The sequence below is a fragment of the Rutilus rutilus genome (genome assembly GCF_951802725.1).
Source record: "Rutilus rutilus genome assembly, chromosome: 14".
Lineage (NCBI taxonomy): Eukaryota > Metazoa > Chordata > Actinopteri > Cypriniformes > Leuciscidae > Rutilus > Rutilus rutilus.
In genome coordinates, this window is record NC_140219.1 from 10234184 (window position 1) to 10254415 (window position 20232).

The following is a 20232-nucleotide window of genomic DNA, read 5'->3' on the forward strand; positions in this document are numbered from 1 at the left end:
AAAAATGAACAGTTGAAATAACTAATTCCCAGAGGAGGCAAATTTGTATGACAGTAGCCTATTCTAAAGTGCATAAAGTGATTTTGCAAAACACTTGTTAATGCATCAGATTACAGAAGTAAAATGTTTTATGAATGCTGTTGTTAACTAGGGCACTTGAGCTAAATGCATCCTTGGCAACAAACTCTATCATCGGTCATATTTTTCCCCTTAATTGACCAGCTTAATACAATGTACCAATATAGACATACCAAACTGCTTTACATAATCTGGCTCATTTACTTCCCTTCATTTTTCTCAGAAGTCAGCTTATCAGATATCTGATGGCTGTTAAACCCAGTTGTTTATCATTTGCCTCTCTGATTTTCCAGGCTTTAATTGCAAGGGAATGTCTGATATGTTTTATTAAAGCAGCTTCTCTGGCTATTTTTATCTCTATTTCTTTCCACTTCCCATTCCCTCACATTCTGCTTCTAAGGACTGGATAAGTGATATGCTGTCATAGCAGACTTGCTTTGTTTGATGTAAAAGGCTTCTCTTCCTCCTGCCTTGCAATTATTGTCTTTTCCCTTTATTTCTCAAGGATGGCTCATCAAATAGTAATTTTGTCTTTGCAGGGGTTCGTCTTTAATGGTCATTTTGCAGAAGAAATGGAAAAATGTCAATAGGGAGATGGTGATGCTTGAAGCTTAATTTGTATCCTCAGCCACCTGCTGTATTAGTGATATGTCAAAAATTAGGAAAATGTATATATGCAATGTTCTGTTTTTTTTTTTTTACTTTTATACTTCAGAAAATATGTATTTTATTATATAGGCCTATGGCACTATATTATATGATCCGCAAATGCTTTGGAGAAAAGAGTCAGCTATGTGAATAAATGTAATCTTATGTGTTTTCTCCTGAGAAAGACACTTTATTTTTGATGTAATAAGTATTTTAAAGTCCTTCAGTGGCATGCAATATAGTAGCCTACTAGACCCCCATATACGTGATAAGTGATGTAGCTAAAGAAAGCCATTTATAAGAGCACTATTTATTTCTAGCACACATTTAAGATAAGCTTATTAAAACTCATGACTCACAGCATCCCACCCAGACACCAATATTTTAATGATTCATAAAAAATTAATCATTGGCCAAATGAGATTCCACTATCGAGATAAAGTCAGGATCATCATTAGGTTAGGATCATACAGTGCTGGGCAGATTACAAATTGTAGGAGTACGTCAGGAGCTGTTATGCAATGTTGAGAAAACACTTCTTAAAAGTGAAATATTTTCTGTAAATCCAGTGATCAAATGCTGTGTGGGTCTCAGTTTTCAGTGATAGACTCATGACTAGTGGATGGTTTATATGTGCAAATGCACAAACCTGGAAGACCTTCTGAACGCATATAAGCAGTATGGTTTAACAGAAAGGAAAATTACAAGTAACAAAAAATATAACAAAGTATGAAACTCACACTGCCATTGTGAGAATAACATGTAATCATGTCATCAATAGAAAAGTAACTGTAGTCTAATTACGAGTATTTTAAAATGTAACATAATCTAATTACAAGTACTTCACTTTTGGAATCTGATTACGTAATCCTTACATGTAATCAGTTACTACCCAGCACTGGGATCATAATGCTGTGAGTGTATATTAGCAGCCTTTGTTGTTGGCTTTTGGGATCCAATAGAACGGTTGGACCTGGAAATGGTGGCATGTGACATTAGACTTAATGAAATGATAAATGCAGTGATCATCTAAGCAGAATGTGTAGTGATATTATTTGGGAAATATTTATATTTGTATTTATATTTATATTTATATTGGAAAAGTAGCTTTATTTAAAAAAAAAAGTTGTCATGCATGAACAGTTTTGTTTGGTTTCCTCTTTGGTTTTATCCCGTTTCTGGAGCTTGAATCCAACCCATGCTTTCTCGCTTTTGCACTTTCATACCAAAAAGACAAGTGCTGCTACTCCCCAAATGTCCTGTATAAAAATAAAAGTGTTCTCATGGATCACAACCCGTTTTAAGCTGAAACATGTCATGACTCTTAAATGCTTTTGAGTTATTTACATTCTGGAGCCATCATAGCAAGTGATCGTTTTGTGCATATTAATATGATCTGGTAGCTCTTAAAACAAAGCATTTTATGTGGTTGTATCGACATAGATGAAATCTAAGTCACTGGCATCACTGTCCTTTTATCATAACACATTTATTTGGATAGCGCTTTTCACTAAACGTCGTTTCAAAACAGCTTTACAGAAAGTCTGTTAATGTCTGTAATGCCGTAAGTAACATTAAGCAGTTTTAGAGCTAAGTAGTTCAATCAGGGGCTGTTAGAGAGTCGTAAGGATTTAATCACCTAGTGAACAAGCCATAGGAGAGTAGACTGTGGCAGGGAACCAAAAGCTCCATTTTGCTGTTATCAAGAGACAAAAAACCAGGAGAATTCAGAGACACTTTAGGAGCCAGTTCTTCTTTGATTAAACAATCTGGACATCATTTTAACTTAAACTTAACAATTAAGTGTCTTAATTGCTAGCTTTGAGGTTTGTCTCTGCTTCATTGATGAGGTGGACATAGATTTTGTGTTAGATTGGACGTGGCAGCAGATCAGACATTGTGAGGTCAAATGTGCAAGACAGGAGGGTGCGCAGAGTTTCTTCACATTCGAACACAATGTCATCCTGTCAACAAGTGCCTGCAAGAGTGGATTTTTAAGTAGGCTACTCTCTTTCTTTGACTGATGCAAGGGAACAAGTTGAAAGTAAGTGTCAGTTTTCTCCTGGTGTCGTCTTTGGTTCTTTGTGGCAAAGCGTGGTTTACAGCTGTGGGATGTGTGTTCTTCAGTTGCGCCTATTTTTAAGTGAAATGTGATCTATCTAATCTTTGTGTATTCATTATATAAAAGCAAAAGCTTATTGTTGAAATTATTGCAAAATAGACTATTGTGACATTTTATTTAAATATGACTTTATCAGCAGTTATGTGCATTTTAGCAGAAGTTGCATTCATGCTGTTTATTTAATGCTTATTGCATCATTTTTAATGTATTTTTACAGTGATTTGTCAACCACAGCTGCCTTTTTTTAAAATCTTAATTAACCATTATTTATTTATTTCCATTTTTTAGGTAATGTTCTTTGTCCACAAAATCAAGTGTTATTATTTACCATTGGTTTTTCAAAATAATTTTCATTCATTAGATTGGCAAGAAAAAATTGTAATGACAGCCTGTGCAAGGTTGACAAGATGTACAAGATTGCAAATAGACAAGTGCAAGAACCATAAAATAGAAAAAAATTATTATTATTATTATTATTATTATTATTTTAATGTTGTTTGTTTTTCCTGACATTTCCCCTCCTTCATTTCTGGATGAGGTAGCATGCGAGTCTTCATTGTTTTCAATGTGCGTCATCAACTTAATATTGATTGTTGTGCCATATGATATATTTTGGGTTCTGCTGTGCACCTGCTATTTGTTCTCTCAAAACGAAAAGGCAAATTTGATCATTTTCTTCCTTTCTTTTTTATGTTTTAATATAGAAATGTTTCACATTGACATGATATGGATCCATTAGTCAACATTTATCAAAAAGCCTCAGTTAAATGCATCAGTGCTGTAACTCAATAAATTACGAAGAAGTCCAAGGCTGGGTGAGTAATTTTGACAGGCAATTTTTTACGTTATTGTTGAGACCCCCTTGATCAAACTCCTCTCACGGTCTCTCTTGCCTGTTCAAAGAAACACACATGGGAAAATATATTGAAAAGTAAATTTTTTTATGTCTTTTTTTTTTAGATGTATTGTGTTTTGAGTGTGATAGGAAAAGATAACAAACCTGCCGTTTGCTCATCTGATATAGATTTTTGAGAGTACTAATTTCACTATAGTTCTCAGTTTGATGAGCTCCAGACAAATTCAAAGCCACTCTTAATATATCAGCTCTTGTTAAGGAAGTTGTTATCTGCTATTTAAGAGAGCATGGTGTATATTCATCTGATTAAACTTGCACATTGCTAGTGATATATGATGAGTAATATTTGCTTTAAATAAATTCTAATTTGTATCATATATGCTAAAAGAGAAATGCAAGCAGCTGAATTGTAGCGAGTGAGTGTGTGTAAATAGCAAACCAATCAGTTCTTCTTAATTCTTTCTCTCACATGTTCCCGTCCAGTCCTGTGTCTTTAAAGTGAGTCAGTGTGAAGCATTGAGACAGTGGAGATACAGTACAGGTCTGTTTTCATTCTCCCTCAGCACTCATTGACACATATCATCGTCACATTTCTCTTTGACCTGCCAATGACAGCGGTGTCATTCTGGATAATGGGTGAGATTTCTACTTGATCGAGGATGTAGAATCCTCAACACCTGTATGTGTGTATCAGAACTTAAAGTACATCTATTTCTATCCAAGCCTTTTGATGGACACATAAAGTTTGATCCTAGCAGAATGAAAGTCACTCAGCCAAGGTCTTCATGTTGATTGTACTTTAAAGCTTTTTTCCCCTCTTTTCTTTCCTGCTAGGTTTCCTGATTTACCTCTGCAATGTTGAGCGGATATTCATTTAAAAACGAAGGGAAAAAAGTTCATTTTGATTGAAGATGACCTTAAGGGTGCGCTGCAGTGGGATGATTGTATAATCTTTCTCAAAAGGCTATTTTCACAGTGGGACAATGGGACAGAAGAGCAAGTCCTTGCAAGACAGTAATGTTTCAACAGTCGCACTTCTGAGTTAAGAATGTTTTTGCGTATTAAGAGTAGAACAGAAGATTGTCTTGCTTGTCTTGACTTATTTCAATTTTAGAATTGCATTGAAACTACTTAATACTGGCATACTTGGACACACACTCAGGTGTCGCACTGTGTTTCACATAAATTAAAGGCTAACGTTAAACATTAATTGACTCTAGTTCTAAATGAGTCGTGGCACTCTGCTTAGAAAAGTGATTGTGACAACTGCAGGACATTCCAGCATCTGATTTATGAGAAGACATATTGTGTGTATTTGTGTACATTACCATTCAAAAGATTGGGATCTCTAGAATTTTTTTATGTTTTTGATAGAAATATCTTAAGTCTGAAAATGTATTTAAAAATTATACCTACAGAATTTTTATTCTGTTTCCTTATAGTTTATAGTTAATTATAGTTTAAAAGCAGAAATTGTCAGTTCAGTTCTAGATGTTGAACATAGTGTGTATTCATGCTTGGTTTCATGAATCGGCATTTGCATTTATTTAGCTGGTGCTTTTATCGAAAGCTACTGCATAGACCTGGATCTGACCGTGGATTTATTGAAAACGGTAATAAAGCCTCTTTCAATTACACTAAACGAGCATTATTCACCTTTTGGTCTAATGAAGACTAATGGATCTGATAAAAAAAAACTAGTGAGAAGGGAAAACAGAGAGAAGGTGCAGTCAGGCGCAGGGCATGCTGGGAAATCGCGTCTGCTGGTGGAAATGTCGGGACAGGTTGGTACAAGGAGGATGTGTTAGTGTCACAGCTTGAGCATCCTCTATTGCTAAACAACCACAGCTAATAGAAAAGAAACTGAAATGATCATTCTCACACAAAAAAGCAATGATTTGCTTCCTCATAATTGAGTTTTCATTGATGTGTCTAAAAGCAATTGCCTTAAACAGATTTTAATTTCTTCTGCATGCCCAGAAACCACAGCAGTGATGAAGCTCCTTTAGAAATATGCATCCCTCCCCGAGATTAGCTGCCCTGGAAAATCAGCTCTCTGGTTTGCATTTGTGAGAGTTTAAATAGGGTCAGTGTCAAACCGCAATCAGCGGGAGGAGGGGGTTTCTTTATTTCTTGTTCTTTTTTTGGTTTACCTGGAAAAGAGCAATTGAGAGACAAAATAAACGAGGTGTCAGGTTGCCAGAATGGCACCTCTTGATCCACTTAAGAGTGTCAATCGCACTCTTAAGAAAAATGGTTTTAAACATTATCAGAATAGGGTGCTTCGGCTTGAGCACTGTCAGGAAAAAAAAGTGCAAAAATCGTATACCTTTAGGGGTGTAACAGCCTGTCACTGAGGCTTTTAAAAAAAAAACGTATCTACCGCTAAAAGGTGCATTTTAGTACCTTAGAGTAATAATGTAGGTGCTACTATAGATATCATATATAAACGCTAGATGTCTTATGGCGCAGTCACTTCCGGCATCACCGTTCGGCCATCTTGTGTCAGTGCTCTGTGCATTAAGGTGAATGATCAACATGCACACAAATCCTCTTATCTCGCTGAAATATTGACGGATTTACAAACGGTTTGGTTTCTTACAAACGTTATTAACGTGGCTATAATTCCGAATGCTTGAACATGTATGTTATAATTTTTCATATGTATGCAGTGTATGAATGTAGTCTCATAACTACATCTCTGACGTTTATAACAAACCAAACCGTTTGAAAATCGGTAGAAAATTGAGCAAGTTATGGTTATTTTAAAGTATTTGCACCATTAAACAGTGAGCGAGCGCACTGTGGCAAGATGGCCGCCACGTGCGGACGTCGACCTCCATTGGCCAGCAGCGCGCACGAGACATCTAGCCTTTATATATGATATCTATGGGTGCTACTATGAAATTCAAAGATGTCCCTTTAAGGGTACTGCCCAGTGCAAAAAAGGTACAATATTTGCTTTTTTTCTGAGAGTGTAACAATATCAGAACCCTTTTTTCATAATTACATGCAACTAACCCCAAACAACACCCTACCCCAACCCTATAGTAAGTACATGTAGTTAATTATTATTACTCTGCACTTAAATATATAATTACACTGTAACACGGACACCTTAAAATAAAGTGTTTTTTTATATATATTATGTATTAATATTGTGCTTTTTACCTCTTTTATGGGTTAGTTTTTTGTTGTTGTTTTTTGACAAAGTCATTTCAAGCAGGTTAACAGTTATTAGCTGAATTCATTAAGAAATGATGATTGTCTCTGAACACGATTAAATAAGCTACATAGGGAAATAAATGTAATGAAGGCCGATTGGATCACAAGTAGACGAGGGAGACATTTCTCCAGTAGGCCTATTAACATGAAGTGGCATGGCATCTTAGGCAGAAGCCACATGCCGCTGCTTAGTGGCATATCCAGTGGCATGTCCGGTTTTGTGCCAGCGGATAGTGGGAAGTTGTGACATGTTCCAGTGGATAGTGGCATGTGTCACTAAAATTTGTGACACATTGTGTGATGGATTGCATCATGTGTCACTGACAATGTTGCAGAACATGCCGCCGTATGTTGTGGCACCTACAGTAGTGACTGACAGATGAGTTGAGCAGCTATACTGACGTAATTGTGACAACAAAAAAAATCTAAATAAATAGCCTAATTTAATAAATAAATAAAATTTATTTTAGTCAGTTTGTGGCACATCTGTATTTGTGTTGCATGATCGTGCCACTGAATGTTATGTAATACAAGTGCTACTGTATGTTGTTGATCATGCAAATTGCCCATTCCAAAATACACACAGATTAAATATATCATGGCTCACTATGAATACCGCATTAACAGTTGCATCCATCACTGTAAACCTTTATTTTTGCATGATGATACGTGCATGCCGGTAGGTGTATAAGTAAGTGTAACATTGGCCAGCGCAAGATAAACCAAAACTTACAACAGTTGAGGAAGATCCACAGGTGGTGTATTTGTGTGTGATGTAGACGGTAACAAAAACTACCTAAAAAGTAATCAGAGTCTGACATTGATCTAATGTAGATAGGCATATAAATATGTGGTTAGTTGTTTTCATTTATAAGGCTTTAATATTTCACAATTCATTTTATGTAATTATGTATTGAGAAATAAAACTTTTTGTTTTGTTTTGTTAAGTGTGAACATGCAGTCTTTCTGGAGATGCCCGCATGTTTTGTTAAAGTATTTGACTTTCTGTAGGCACATTATAGACAGTTTAATATATGTATCTACAGACCTACATTACTCTTCATTGTGAAGAGCCAATGTCAAGGTCCAGCACACTTCTGAATGGTTTTTACCAGTTTTCATAATGCATTTTGGAATGGTAGGTGTCACTTTATAATGGTTTGTGGCATTTTCTCTAATGCTATATTTTATTTAGATTTAGGCTATATGAAATACCTGATTGGCATATACCCCTGATGGTTATACTTATGCTTATGCTGCTTTAATTAGAACGTTTACATTTTTTAATGTAAAATATCTTTTAATATTCCAAACGACACAACTGAACTGTCAATGCAAACAGAAAAAAGTTTCAGTGGCACATGCCACTATCAAAGACTTTTCCACTATCCACTGGCACATGCCAATGACAACCACGTGCCTCTAAGTCTAAGCATAGCCGAAGTGCATGTTAGAAATCAGGAATGGTGAGAGAACATTGTGCTAAGTATGTTTTTCATCTTCACACCAAACCTGCCCATACACAAAAGAAATATATTTTCAGGATATATTTTGGAATATATGCAAATATTTGAAATTGGCCCAATAAATATATTTCATACTTATATTTCATATATTTTTGTTATATTTCAGAATATATTTCAATGTATTTTTTTCTGTATGGGTCCCCAAAAGTGTCAAAAATATATGTGGCATATATTCCAAATACATTGAAATATATTCTGAAATATAACAAAAATATATTAAATATAAGTATGAAATATATTTATTGGGCCAATTTCAAATATATGCATATATTCCAAAATATATCCTGAAAATATATTTCAAATATATTTCTTTTGTGTATGGGTGTCTTCCTCAGCCGACAAAGTTTAAATCCCGTCTGGCCAGAGCACTTCCTATAATGTTTACTCAGGTCAGATTAGGCGGAGAGTAGTTCGGTCTTTTGGTTGCACTTTTGAGTTTAGTCACAGGGTGTCTTTTCCATTTAAGTAAAAGCAATTAAGTTTATTGAAGGCTAAAGCCAATTGTGAATGGGCAGTATGTGAGCCCTTCACAATGTTGAAAGGAAAAAGTGCTAAAAAAGTCATGATGCTATAGCTTTAATGTGTGTTTAATTTTTGTGTGTGTGTGTTTGACAGTAATAATCGAAAACTCTAACAATATGGATCACAAATTCATCATCTCTATTTTTTAGTTGAGAATAGAGCAGCTCACACTTGTTATCTGTTAAAAAACTGAAAAAAGTCATGATAGGAAAACAATTTGAAAAGTTAAAAATTATAGACACTTTAAGAACAACACATTCTCACTCCCAACTCGTCACATATGGACGCTTGGCCAGGACCCCTTGGCGTCACTTTTTGTGTTGTTAAGAATGATATTAAGAACCTGTTGAGAGTGCGTTTGTGTAGTTGGATGGTTGAGCTATCTGTAATGAGGTGGTTTCGAAAGAATGTTTTGTGCCTCCACAACACGAAGAACCTATGTTTCTCAAAATTATATGGTTCTAAAAAGAACTGTTACTATACCTTTAAAGAACCATATTTTTTTTGTGTACATTAGTTCCCAAGCAGCTGTTTGCAAAATGATAAACACAAATGTAAGCAAAAATGATATTTTAATTCTTGACTGTGTACACAAGAGATATGAGCTGCTATAATGAGAAGGCTGTGTCACTCAGAGTATCTGGGTCATGAGGGAGAGGGAAGTTATAGAGAGCTCCCTGTAAACTTATTCAGGCTGTTGACAGTAAATTAGCTATTGATTAAAAAATTTTCTCTGCTTGCAGCCCTAGGTGTGTGTAGCAAAACTCTGGGGAAATGGAGCAAGAGATCAGGGTTGCCAGGTCAACACACACAAAAAATAGTGCCTGCGGGTAGTTCACAACCCTAAATACCTCTAGAACATGGACTTAGGGCTCACTTGGATATTTTAATTTTAATTTTATTTAATATTCTTCTGATTTGTCAAGATTTTACAGACCCAGGGAACCCCAAGTTTTATCTTCTCGGTAACTTTCTTTTTCATAGCATTAATTAGCATTATTATATTATGTTCCACATTACTTGAAACCCTGCAGTTTTTCTTTTAAAGGCTTTCCACTGTGGCTTTAATGCAGTCCTCTTTGATCACCATGTCTGGCATGAACATGGGAAAGTTTTCTCACTGAGCTGGTGACCCAAAACTGGGCCTGACTGTGTGAAGGTCAAATTCTGGCTGTTGCACAAGGACAAGCTGCCACAATGTTTCTTCAGACAGGGTGTAATGCCATTCTGCCATTCATGATAGAATAGAAAGTCATGTAGATGTGGGTGAACTGGGCAGTGCTTACATGGCAGTGGTGAGTCATGAAGATTGTCCTGCTGAAAGGTCGTCTAGACAGCATTTTGAGAGCAACATGAAGGAGGGGCACAAATCCTGTCGTTTTTACACCCCCCTTTTTACACCCCCAATATATATATTTTTTTTGTTTACTGACAGTGTCTACTTTTAAAAAGAATTTGAACATTGAACATAGAACATTTTAGAACACATAGAACACAGATCTATTTAGCATCACCCCCTACATGAGTTTTTCAATTTGAAGTAAAGCGATAGTTCATTGCAAAGTCCCTCCCCCAGGTGTCTGTTCGTTGTGCATGTGCGCGCGCTCTCTGCACTCCGTACTCAGACCGCGCGCGCACAAGAGTGCACTGAGCATCTCGCCGGAACAGTCGGACCTGTCCAAATCGTGCAATTCGCACACAACTTTCTTTTTCTTAGTTAGAGGAGGCTGGAAACAAGGAAGTGCACAACTCTCTTTTTTTGTATCAGTCAGGGGAACATAGAGGGTTTTAACTGTTGTCGGATATCATATCACATCGTCAGTCACCGTTGCCATGCAAGTTCACATCGCCAGCCTCTTGATGTGTGGAGTGTCGGGTGAGTTATTGTGCTTCACCTCATTCATTCTAATAGAGAAAGCAGCATGATGTTTAACACTCAAATCAACTTTCACTATTAACAGTTTATCATTTAACGTTGCTTTCAATTTCAAAAATAGTTTTAAAACAAGTTTTTTTTTTTTTGCCCCTTGTGGAAACTGATGGATTATTCCGTTGCTTTTGGTACATTGCCGGTAAATTGATTAATTTTATTTGACTGTTACCCTTTCGGCCACGTGCGAATAACTCCGTGACAATGTAGTTATTTTCTTCGTGCATTCGTTTGAGGTTCTTCTTGGAGCCTTAGAGACGTTTTGTACGTTTTATCTTGAAGACATATTGAACAAAATTTGTGATATGTAAATCCCTAATAATTACGTGATTAGAAGAGGACTTGTTTTGTCAATCTACCCTCCGATACGGGCAATATAGCCTAATCAAGTCGCTGTTGCTATGGTTACCTCCTCAAGCAAAGGGGATTTGCGAATATATATTTAGCGCGTGTCTAACTTGACTTGTAATCTGACTTTTGTGTTGTCAAAGAATCGTTTAAATTAGTCATTTTTTATGCATCCACCAAACCTTTATTTGATATCGTTATAATTGAATTAATTGTCTTAATTCGCACATACTTTCCAGTATTCAGTTATTAAAATAAGTTTATGAAGGAGGATGAACGAGGTACGCTATAATATTGCTATTGCTATAATATTTCTATCGCCTACACTCGTATATTAAAAATGCATTATAAGGAACAGGGTATGTCAAATCCTGCCTACAGGTTACTTACTGTAGGCTACATCTTATTTGGCTGCATGTGACAAAATTCTGCAAATTAATTGTATGCACCTGTGATGTCCCAAAATTCTGTCTAGTTAGGCAGCTTAATGGGTTTTGAAACACACCCCATGTTTTCCTTTCATGTACACCCTTGTTTGCACAAATGTTATGCATTTTTTGTGTGTGAGTATAGTCTGTGAGTAGGTCAGATGTTGCCTTCATTGAGGGGACCAGCCAACGGTCACCACAAGGAAATCAGCTGAATAAACATACTAAACAATGTTTTAATTAAAATCTAAAAATGCAAAAAAAGTTAAGTTTAAGGGTTAGGGGAAATATCATGAATTTAGTATAAACAATAGAAGTCAATAGAAAGTCCCATTGTGGTAGAAAGTAAAATAAAATGTGTATATGTGTATTTGAATACCTATTCGTGATCTATTATTTGTATAATAATAATAATTATAATTTTTTTGTCTTATGTTTGCCAATTTGTATTTATGATGTGACATTTAAAGGGATACTGATATGCTGATATGGCTAGGAACTATACTCTCATTCCTGCGTAATAACCAAGAAACTTTGCTGCCGTACCATGAGTGCAGCAGGCGTAATGATATGACGCAGCGCCTGAAAATAGTCTCCAGCTCGGTGACTTCCAACGTACGTGACCGGGACTAAATTTGTCTAACCTATTAGACCTATTTTCAGGCGCTGCGTCATATCATTAGTTCCTAGCCATATCAGCCTAGAAAATCGCAACTTTACATTTTCTGTCGGTCTTAGTACACGATGTAACTACAGTGGAGTCAAGTTTTAAATAGGAAAAATATCGAAACTCTTTGGTCATTTTTTTTGAGAGAGATGCTAATGGTCTTGTCCGATTCAATGATCTATGCTAAGCTATGCTAAAAGTGGTACCGCCAGACCCGGAAATCGGCTGAATGGATTCGAAAACAGTAAAACTCAACTGTTTAACTCTGGGGGAGTTGTAAAATGAGCCTATTTCCAAAAAAAAGTGGAGTATCCCTTTAAAAGCACTCAAAAACAGATAAACTCCATTTTCTTGATACAAGCACAACAATACAGCTGCAACGAAAGTCAGGTCCTCAAAGAAATGTATTCATGGATTTTTACTGCCTAAAAAAGAAAAGTTAATATAAAACTGGAGCAGGACGTGCGTTTGTGTGGTTTGCAAATAGAACTGATGTTATGAGAAGCAGTGCATTATGGCAGTATTGATTTATTGGTTTAACTAAACACAACACAGAATATCTCAATGGAAAATTTCATGATATCAGGCCACTCAAACAAAAAAGGGTTTTACCTTTCAAAACGATGTTATTTTTTGAAAGTATCTTAATTAGGATTTGATTAAGATCATTTTAATTGTTATTATTTATGTTATTTGTAGTAACATTTAGTTTCACACTTACCTCAGCTCTGAAACATTTACAGAGCTCTTCACAAACAATCTTGGATATACATAGGCATCCATTCAAAAGTATAATAGTTCTTAATAATTTTTACAATATTAATGCAATACATTTTGTATTTTAGTGGATAGGAATTACATGCTGTGGAGAATCATCCATTATGCTGAAAGTGTTGAGTATTTTCTATAAACTTTTCACAGTCTTTATCAATAAGATGCTTTGAAGTATATATAAATTCTCTCTGTTGAATAAATTCAGCCTAGACGCTGCTTTACTCACATTCAAAACGAAAGAAAGAAAGAAAAAAAGCTACTGCATGATAAATAACCCTGCACGGTCTGCCTCCAAGCTTCTGCTACGCTACAGCAATTCTTCACGTTGATACACATCTATTTCTTCTGTTGGGATGTTTATTCATATATCTATAGGTTGCTTTGAGAATGACTTGCAGTAATCTGAGTCATACATAAAGGTTGAAACACTGAGTGAAGAATAAGAATAAAACCTTTCTTAGATTTTTGTCAATCATGAGAAAAGTAGTGCTGAAGCTTTGTGATGTTAATTCTTTAAAGTGGGTGTATTTTAATATTGAAGTATCCTACTGTTTGATGTACAGTACATATATTAATGTATGTGCAATTTAGCTTTTGTTGTAACTTTCTTTAACAATCTTGTCATTGACTGTTTTTATACAGAGGTGACTAGTTGTACTTGTACTTGTACTAGTTGTCAAAATTGTGTTTAACCTACAGAGCCTTTCAATTAAATCTTTAATTTTTATTACATATTACTGCCATTATTTATCTTTGAAAACATGTTATATCATGTTAAAGCAGGAAAAGGGGACATTTTAAGTTGACACGTTTGAACATATTTGAAATTAAAATTGAAATTAGTAATTAATTACTAATAGTTCAAATTCAAATTAGAAATATTTTAATATTTGTAAAAAAGACATTACACCTCATAGCGTAAGAAACACAAATTCAAAAGTGTAACCTGAGACTGAATATGCTCAATTTCTCTCTTCCCCTTTGTATTTGTCTCCTCTGAAGTGGTGCTGACCATGTTTAATGTATCGGAGGATCCGGCTCACTGCCCGCTTGGCTACTTCCCCTGTGGAAACCTCAGTACCTGTCTTCCTCAGCTACTACACTGCAATGGTGTGGATGACTGTGGAAATCAGGCAGACGAGGAGAACTGTGGTTAGTTCAGATTCCTTACTGTCTGTCTCTTGTCATTTACTTTGTGTGCTATTCTTCACCTTTTTTTATTTATTTTACATTGTGCTATAAGCCAGTGGTATTGAGCTTACAACACCAATATTTACGCTACATTGTACAGATTTTTATTACCACACATCGTTACTCCAGCTGGTGGTTTCTTTCAAAAACACTGATGAGTCATTGAATCATTGCAAGCAAGTCGTTCAAAAATGTTGATTCATTCATGAATGAAACAAGTGAATGAAACGCATTGAGAAAGGGAAAAAATATATATTTGTATTAGTATTTCAGCAGTAGAGATGAGGTGTGAGGTCTTCCTAGTATATAGGTTGATTTTTTAATCTTCTATCCTTCTTTTTTGCTTCTTGTCTTTGATTCTTGTGCTATTCTGACTATTTCTCCTCCCCTCTCTCTGTTCTTCATTCTATGTCAGGTGCAACCATGTGCCAGTTGAGTTTGCTTTCATTGCTGGATGCTGACTATAATACACAATCAGTCAAATTAAAACAAAGATTTCTGAAATTTACATCTGCACAAATTGTCATATTTCATTTATTATCTCATCCATCTCCCTGAATAATGGCAAGCCTATCAGTTAAACAAATCATGGTTTATCAAGCCCTAATTAATTTTTTTTCCCTGCAGGTTTATCCTCTAATAGTCCTCAAAGTTATCTGTTGAGAAAGTACTGATGAAGAAACGACTAAGTTGTAATTGTCCTCCCACCTTAAAATCAAATAGCATTGCTTGACTTGTTAACAATTACCTGCTGATCATTTATTTTTTACAAGAGAAAACGCACAGTGCTGTTTTTCATGTGAAGAGACACTGTAAATGGGTAGTAATTTCCCATTGATTCCTCTGTGATCATTTGCTTCAGCAATGTCACAACATGTTATAATGGCCCTAGATGTTATCTAGGCAGTTTTGATAATGTCATACTTGCCAGAAACAGAGCATGCCCAGCTGTTTGGCAACTGTCAAAGCATCACAGCATCTGTCACAGCGACTGTATCAAACTCAATCTTAAGTGTCAACATTTGGCCCCTACAGCAGTGGGCACCATGTTTAACCTTGTCTTACTCGCTTTCGCGGCCTTTGTACGATGGAGAACAGGGGGAGATTAAAAGGCCTCGCATCGGCACCAGACTGTAAAAGGTCAGGGCGAAGGGAAATGTCACATTGTACATAATATCTTAAGACATTTACTTAGCCCTGTGTGTTGAGTCGAGCAGAACAGGATAGACAGGAAGTGAGAAATCCTCTAATGCTTTTCCAAATCCCTGAGATTGGTATTCCGAGTGTTTGAGATTCCACTCCCACCTTTCTTATCACATTCACATTGTCGTAACTGAGTTATCAAAGCTTTTTCAGGGCCAGAAAGGTCACTGACGGATATCTCTGTAAACTGTTGGAATGAATTATCCAGACTTAGCACCTGGCGTGCATAGAGATGCTTTATCCCGCTGTTCTTCGAAAAGTTGGGTATCGATGAAGTGATAAGCTGTACTTGAGCTCAAATAGTCAAGAAAGAGAAAGAGAAAGAGAAGAAATAGTACCTTTTAGATCTTATAGATATGAAGTTTTGTATAAACAATTGAATATAAAACGAAAGCGGGATGCGGGCCCACCCGCAGTCAATCTCATTCTGTCTCTCTCTCATCTGCTCTCTCATGAGGATGAAAGACACATTTTGACTGGGTGACGCCACATAGAAAGCCATTTGTCATTTTTGCCATGAACGCTTTGAACCTCAAGAGCTTTGTCAGATTGCAAAATTCAAGTCCCTCAGGAGAACAGTATTCATCTGTGGGCTCATATACATTTTGTCATCACTAATGGTGTGTAGCTTTGATTTAGCATCGGGTTAATCTTAGAAACTGAAGATAAATTGCTGCACCACAGACAATCATCCACTATGGCTGTGGTTTAGTCTATTCAACATAATATTTTGTCTCCGCGTCAGCTTTTTTCCTACTTTGTGGATTTTCTTCTTCTAGAAAACATTACATTAATCTGGTCAACCAACAAATTGCTATGTCATCCCACCTGTTTATTAGGCCAAAAGTACCTTCAGCAAGATATGGTGTATTTTATACTTGTAACGTATTTGCTTATGAGTTTAGCAATACTAGTTTAATACTATCTCAGAGAACAATTTTAATGCTCAAAAATTTCGCTTTCATACAGTATGAGAAATAATGTAGTTAATGTAGTTCTTAGTTGTATATGTTTAATTTAAGTGTCAGCTTTGTCTCAGACACTTGGCAGTCCAAATTATGGTAAAGCTCATGTTATTTGGTCTTGGAAAGATTTGATGATAAAAGTTTGAGCTCATATTGAAATTCCTGACTTTTCATTTCAGATTGGGAAATCTGAGCACAGTTTGAGACATTGCTGTGAGTCTTTTTCCCAGAAGAGCTTTCTTATTACAAGAAACAATTGATATATTAAAGGTCCCATATTGTCACAACTGAACAACTTTTTTCATGATAACAGAGGTCTAGGGGCTATGTAACTACCATATAAGTTACAAAACAGTCCATCCACAGACAAATGCACACAGCCTGCATAAAGTAGCTGTGCCTTTTCACGAGCCGTTGTGACTTCCGTAAAAATGTTACGTCAGAACTACTCAGTCACCACCCCGAGCACTGCCCAGCATCATTGCACAGGCTTCCGAACAACATTAATATAAGAGAACAGTGGCTAATATTTATTTATTCAGAAATACCACAGCAATTTAGTTCGACCTTAACCGTCTGTTCTGCACATTTCACAAGTGACTGCTCCATCAATCAGTCACAGTTCAATACCGGTTTTTCAAAGAAGCTAACGTTACTCATCAAAGATGCTGCAGTCCCTATATTGTTGGGTCCGACGTCAAATTCGCAACCCGTAAATAAACTTCTAACACATTTTATGTTACATTATGGAGCCAGCATAATCTGAAAGTTTGCAAACGGATATGCGACACTAACTTGTTGCTAAGTTGATGGTGGCGTGTTGTTTTGTAGTCTATGGTTGCCACAAGCTTTGATAGGAAAACGAACAAAGTATTTTGTCTTGTTTCCAACAGATATTTTTAAGTTACAGACACCGGCCCTGTTGTTTTTATTGAGTTAAAGACGGTGCGATTGAGTTCACTCAGTCTCTGTGCCTTTTGTTTTGCTAACAGAAACTAACGTTTACTAACTTAACGTACTTGCATGGGTAACCTTAACGCTATTTCAAAAGTCTGAGTTTGTTTACAGACAGTTTAAATTAGCGTTAACATTAAATCTGCGTGCAGCATTGATGTAATGGTAATTGTAATACTCTTACAATAAATTAAAACAAATTTAAAGGGATAGTTCACTTTGAAATTATTTTTTGATATGTTTTAGCTTACCTCAAGGGCATCCAAGATGTAGGTGTCTTTGTTTCCGCAGTAGTTTCAATTTTGATATTTTTAGGTCAAACCGTTCTTGTCTGTCAGTCATATAATGCAGGTCTATGGTCACTGGATCAAAACACAAGCACAGAGTCCAAATTAAAACAATTCCCCACGTCCAAATGAAACAATTCCCCATCATAAGTACACATTGATGGCCTAAGACACGAAACGAGCGGTTTGTGTGAGAAAACGAACAGTATTTATATCGTTGTTATCTCTTGAAAACAGCACATGTCCAAATGATCTGACGGCGCGGGCGGGTATAGACATATACATAGATGTCGCCTTGGCTACGGTTTCGTTCCAATGAACTGCAGTAGCGAAGGCGACATCTAGTGTATACATCTATACCCGCCAGCGGGCGGGTATAGATATATATACACTAGATGTCGCTTGGCTACGGTTTCGTTCCAATGAACTGCAGTAGCCAAGGCGACATCTATGTATATATCTATACCCGCCCGCGCCGTCAGATCATTTGGACGTGTGCTGTTTTCAAGAGATAACAACGATATAAATACTGTTCGTTTTCTCACACAAACCGCTCGTTTCGTGTCTTAGGCCATCAATGTGTACTTATGATGGGGAATTGTTTCATTTGGAAGATGGGGAATTGTTTTAATTTGGACTCTGTGCTTGTGTTTTGATCCAGTGACCATAGACCTGCATTATATGACTGACAGACAAGAACGGTTTGACCTAAAAATATCAAAATTGAAACTACTGCGGAAACAAAGACACCTACATCTTGGATGCCCTTGAGGTAAGCTAAAACATATCAAAAATTAATTTCAAAGTGAAATATCCCTTTAATAACCATTCTGAAAAATCCTTTTGTACACGCGTTTGAGGAGGTGGTTGGTTGTCTCCTGTTGTCGCCGATTCGGGGTCTGTGTCCGGCTCGAACATATAAGGCTGGATAACTTTTCCCTCAGCAATGTCCATCATTACAGGTGTTTTATTTACCTTACTTGTGAGTGAGCATCACCAAGCCACAGCAGGCTACAGCCATAGAGCATACATGACCCTAGTTACCTGTGGTTGGCCTGGCCGTGCGCCACTCAGAAAACAACAGGCCAATCAGAAGAGAGACTCTTGAATATTAATTAGGCAGGCCAAAATAGACCTGTTCTTAGCAGAGCTTCTGAGAAAGGAGCTGTAAAAATATATTGAGATGGTTTTTGGTACTTATACCGCAAATATATATTCTTAAGGACATCAAAACCTAAAATAAAACTCCAGAAAGGTGTACAATATGGGACCTTTAAAGAGATGTGCTGTATGATTTTTTTCCCCCACCACTATTAGCCATCTCAGTATTTTATTAATGGCCTTCTAGTTTAAAAGAACAGCCTATCAACAAGGTCATGATGCACAGTTGGATATGTGACTCCAGGCAATTGCTGAAAATGCTGTAATCTCTGATGGATTGGTTAAAGGATTCAAAACACACATTATAATTAATTCTCATATGCTTAACATGTCATTTTGTTTTAGGAAGACACGAGAAGTAAATCCCATCAATTTTGTTTGCGTGGCTTAAAATGCAATAAGGTTAATAAGGTGCCTAATGTTAATAAGGTGCCACACTGTGTATTGATTCAACGTCCATTCATCACATCCCAATCGAAGAGTCATTATTTATAACTTATTTACAATTCCATTATCGAAATGTATAACTAAAGGATTTTTCAGCAAAGGGTCCATTAAATAAAACTAGTAAAACAAGGTTGGCGGCATTTGCCCTTGCACTGTCAGGTTTGAGGAAGGGATGAGTCGAGGACTCCTGAGACCGAGGAGTTGATGGGGTTTATTAATTAATTAAATAATAATAATAATAAAACAAACAAAAACTACCCTGTGGGGGAAAACAGAACCAGCAGCTAGACTTGGCAGGAAGCAAGTAAAGACGACATACATAAGATGCCGATCTGGTACAGGACTGAGCACACAGGGAGAATGAACATGGAAGGAAATCAGGAGGGTAACAAGGGAGAGCAGGTGGAGCAATAAACCAATACTCAGGTAACAAGAAGGGCGGGTTAAGACAATAGACAGTAGAGCACATGGCACATAGAAACAAACATGTCAAGCCATGTGCTCACACCAAACAAAAACAAGAGCACATGGCCAGTGAACACAGTCACAAGCCATGTGCTCAAACAAGACACCAACACACAGCCAATGAGAGCACTCAAAGGCACACAAGACATGACAACATGAAAGCACAAGCCATGTGCTACACAGTACAAGACAAAAAGAAAGCACACGGCCGATATAACACAAACCGTGTGCTACACAGAACACAACAACACACACGGATAGAAGAGTCTATCTAGCTATATCATTTTGAAGTATGTGTCTTTTTACATATAAATGTGTAGTTATATCTTCATGCAGTTTGCATGTTTTGGATATTCATAATCCAACATGGATAAAAAATACATCACATAAATTATATAATTAGGTTATGCATATACAGTGCTTAAACATTTACAA

General features: G+C 36.4%; 1 protein-coding gene across 3 annotated transcripts in view; it reads left to right on the plus strand.

Annotated features, from left to right (window-relative positions):
- Nucleotides 1-10551: 10551 nt before the first annotated feature.
- The window catches only part of rxfp1 (relaxin family peptide receptor 1), a 49909-nt gene continuing 40228 nt past the window's right edge, over nucleotides 10552-20232 (plus strand). Inside the window, exons 1-3 of one of the 3 annotated variants that reach the window (XM_084430291.1) lie at nucleotides 10611-10853; nucleotides 13196-13242; nucleotides 14127-14276. In XM_084430291.1, the coding sequence (XP_084286417.1) occupies nucleotides 14138-14276 (139 nt within the window). In that variant the 5' untranslated portion in view covers nucleotides 10611-10853; nucleotides 13196-13242; nucleotides 14127-14137. Of the gene's footprint in view, nucleotides 10854-13195; nucleotides 13243-14126; nucleotides 14277-20232 lie in introns of all 3 variants that reach the window. The other 2 variants (XM_084430290.1, XM_084430292.1) reach the window with 2 other exon arrangements.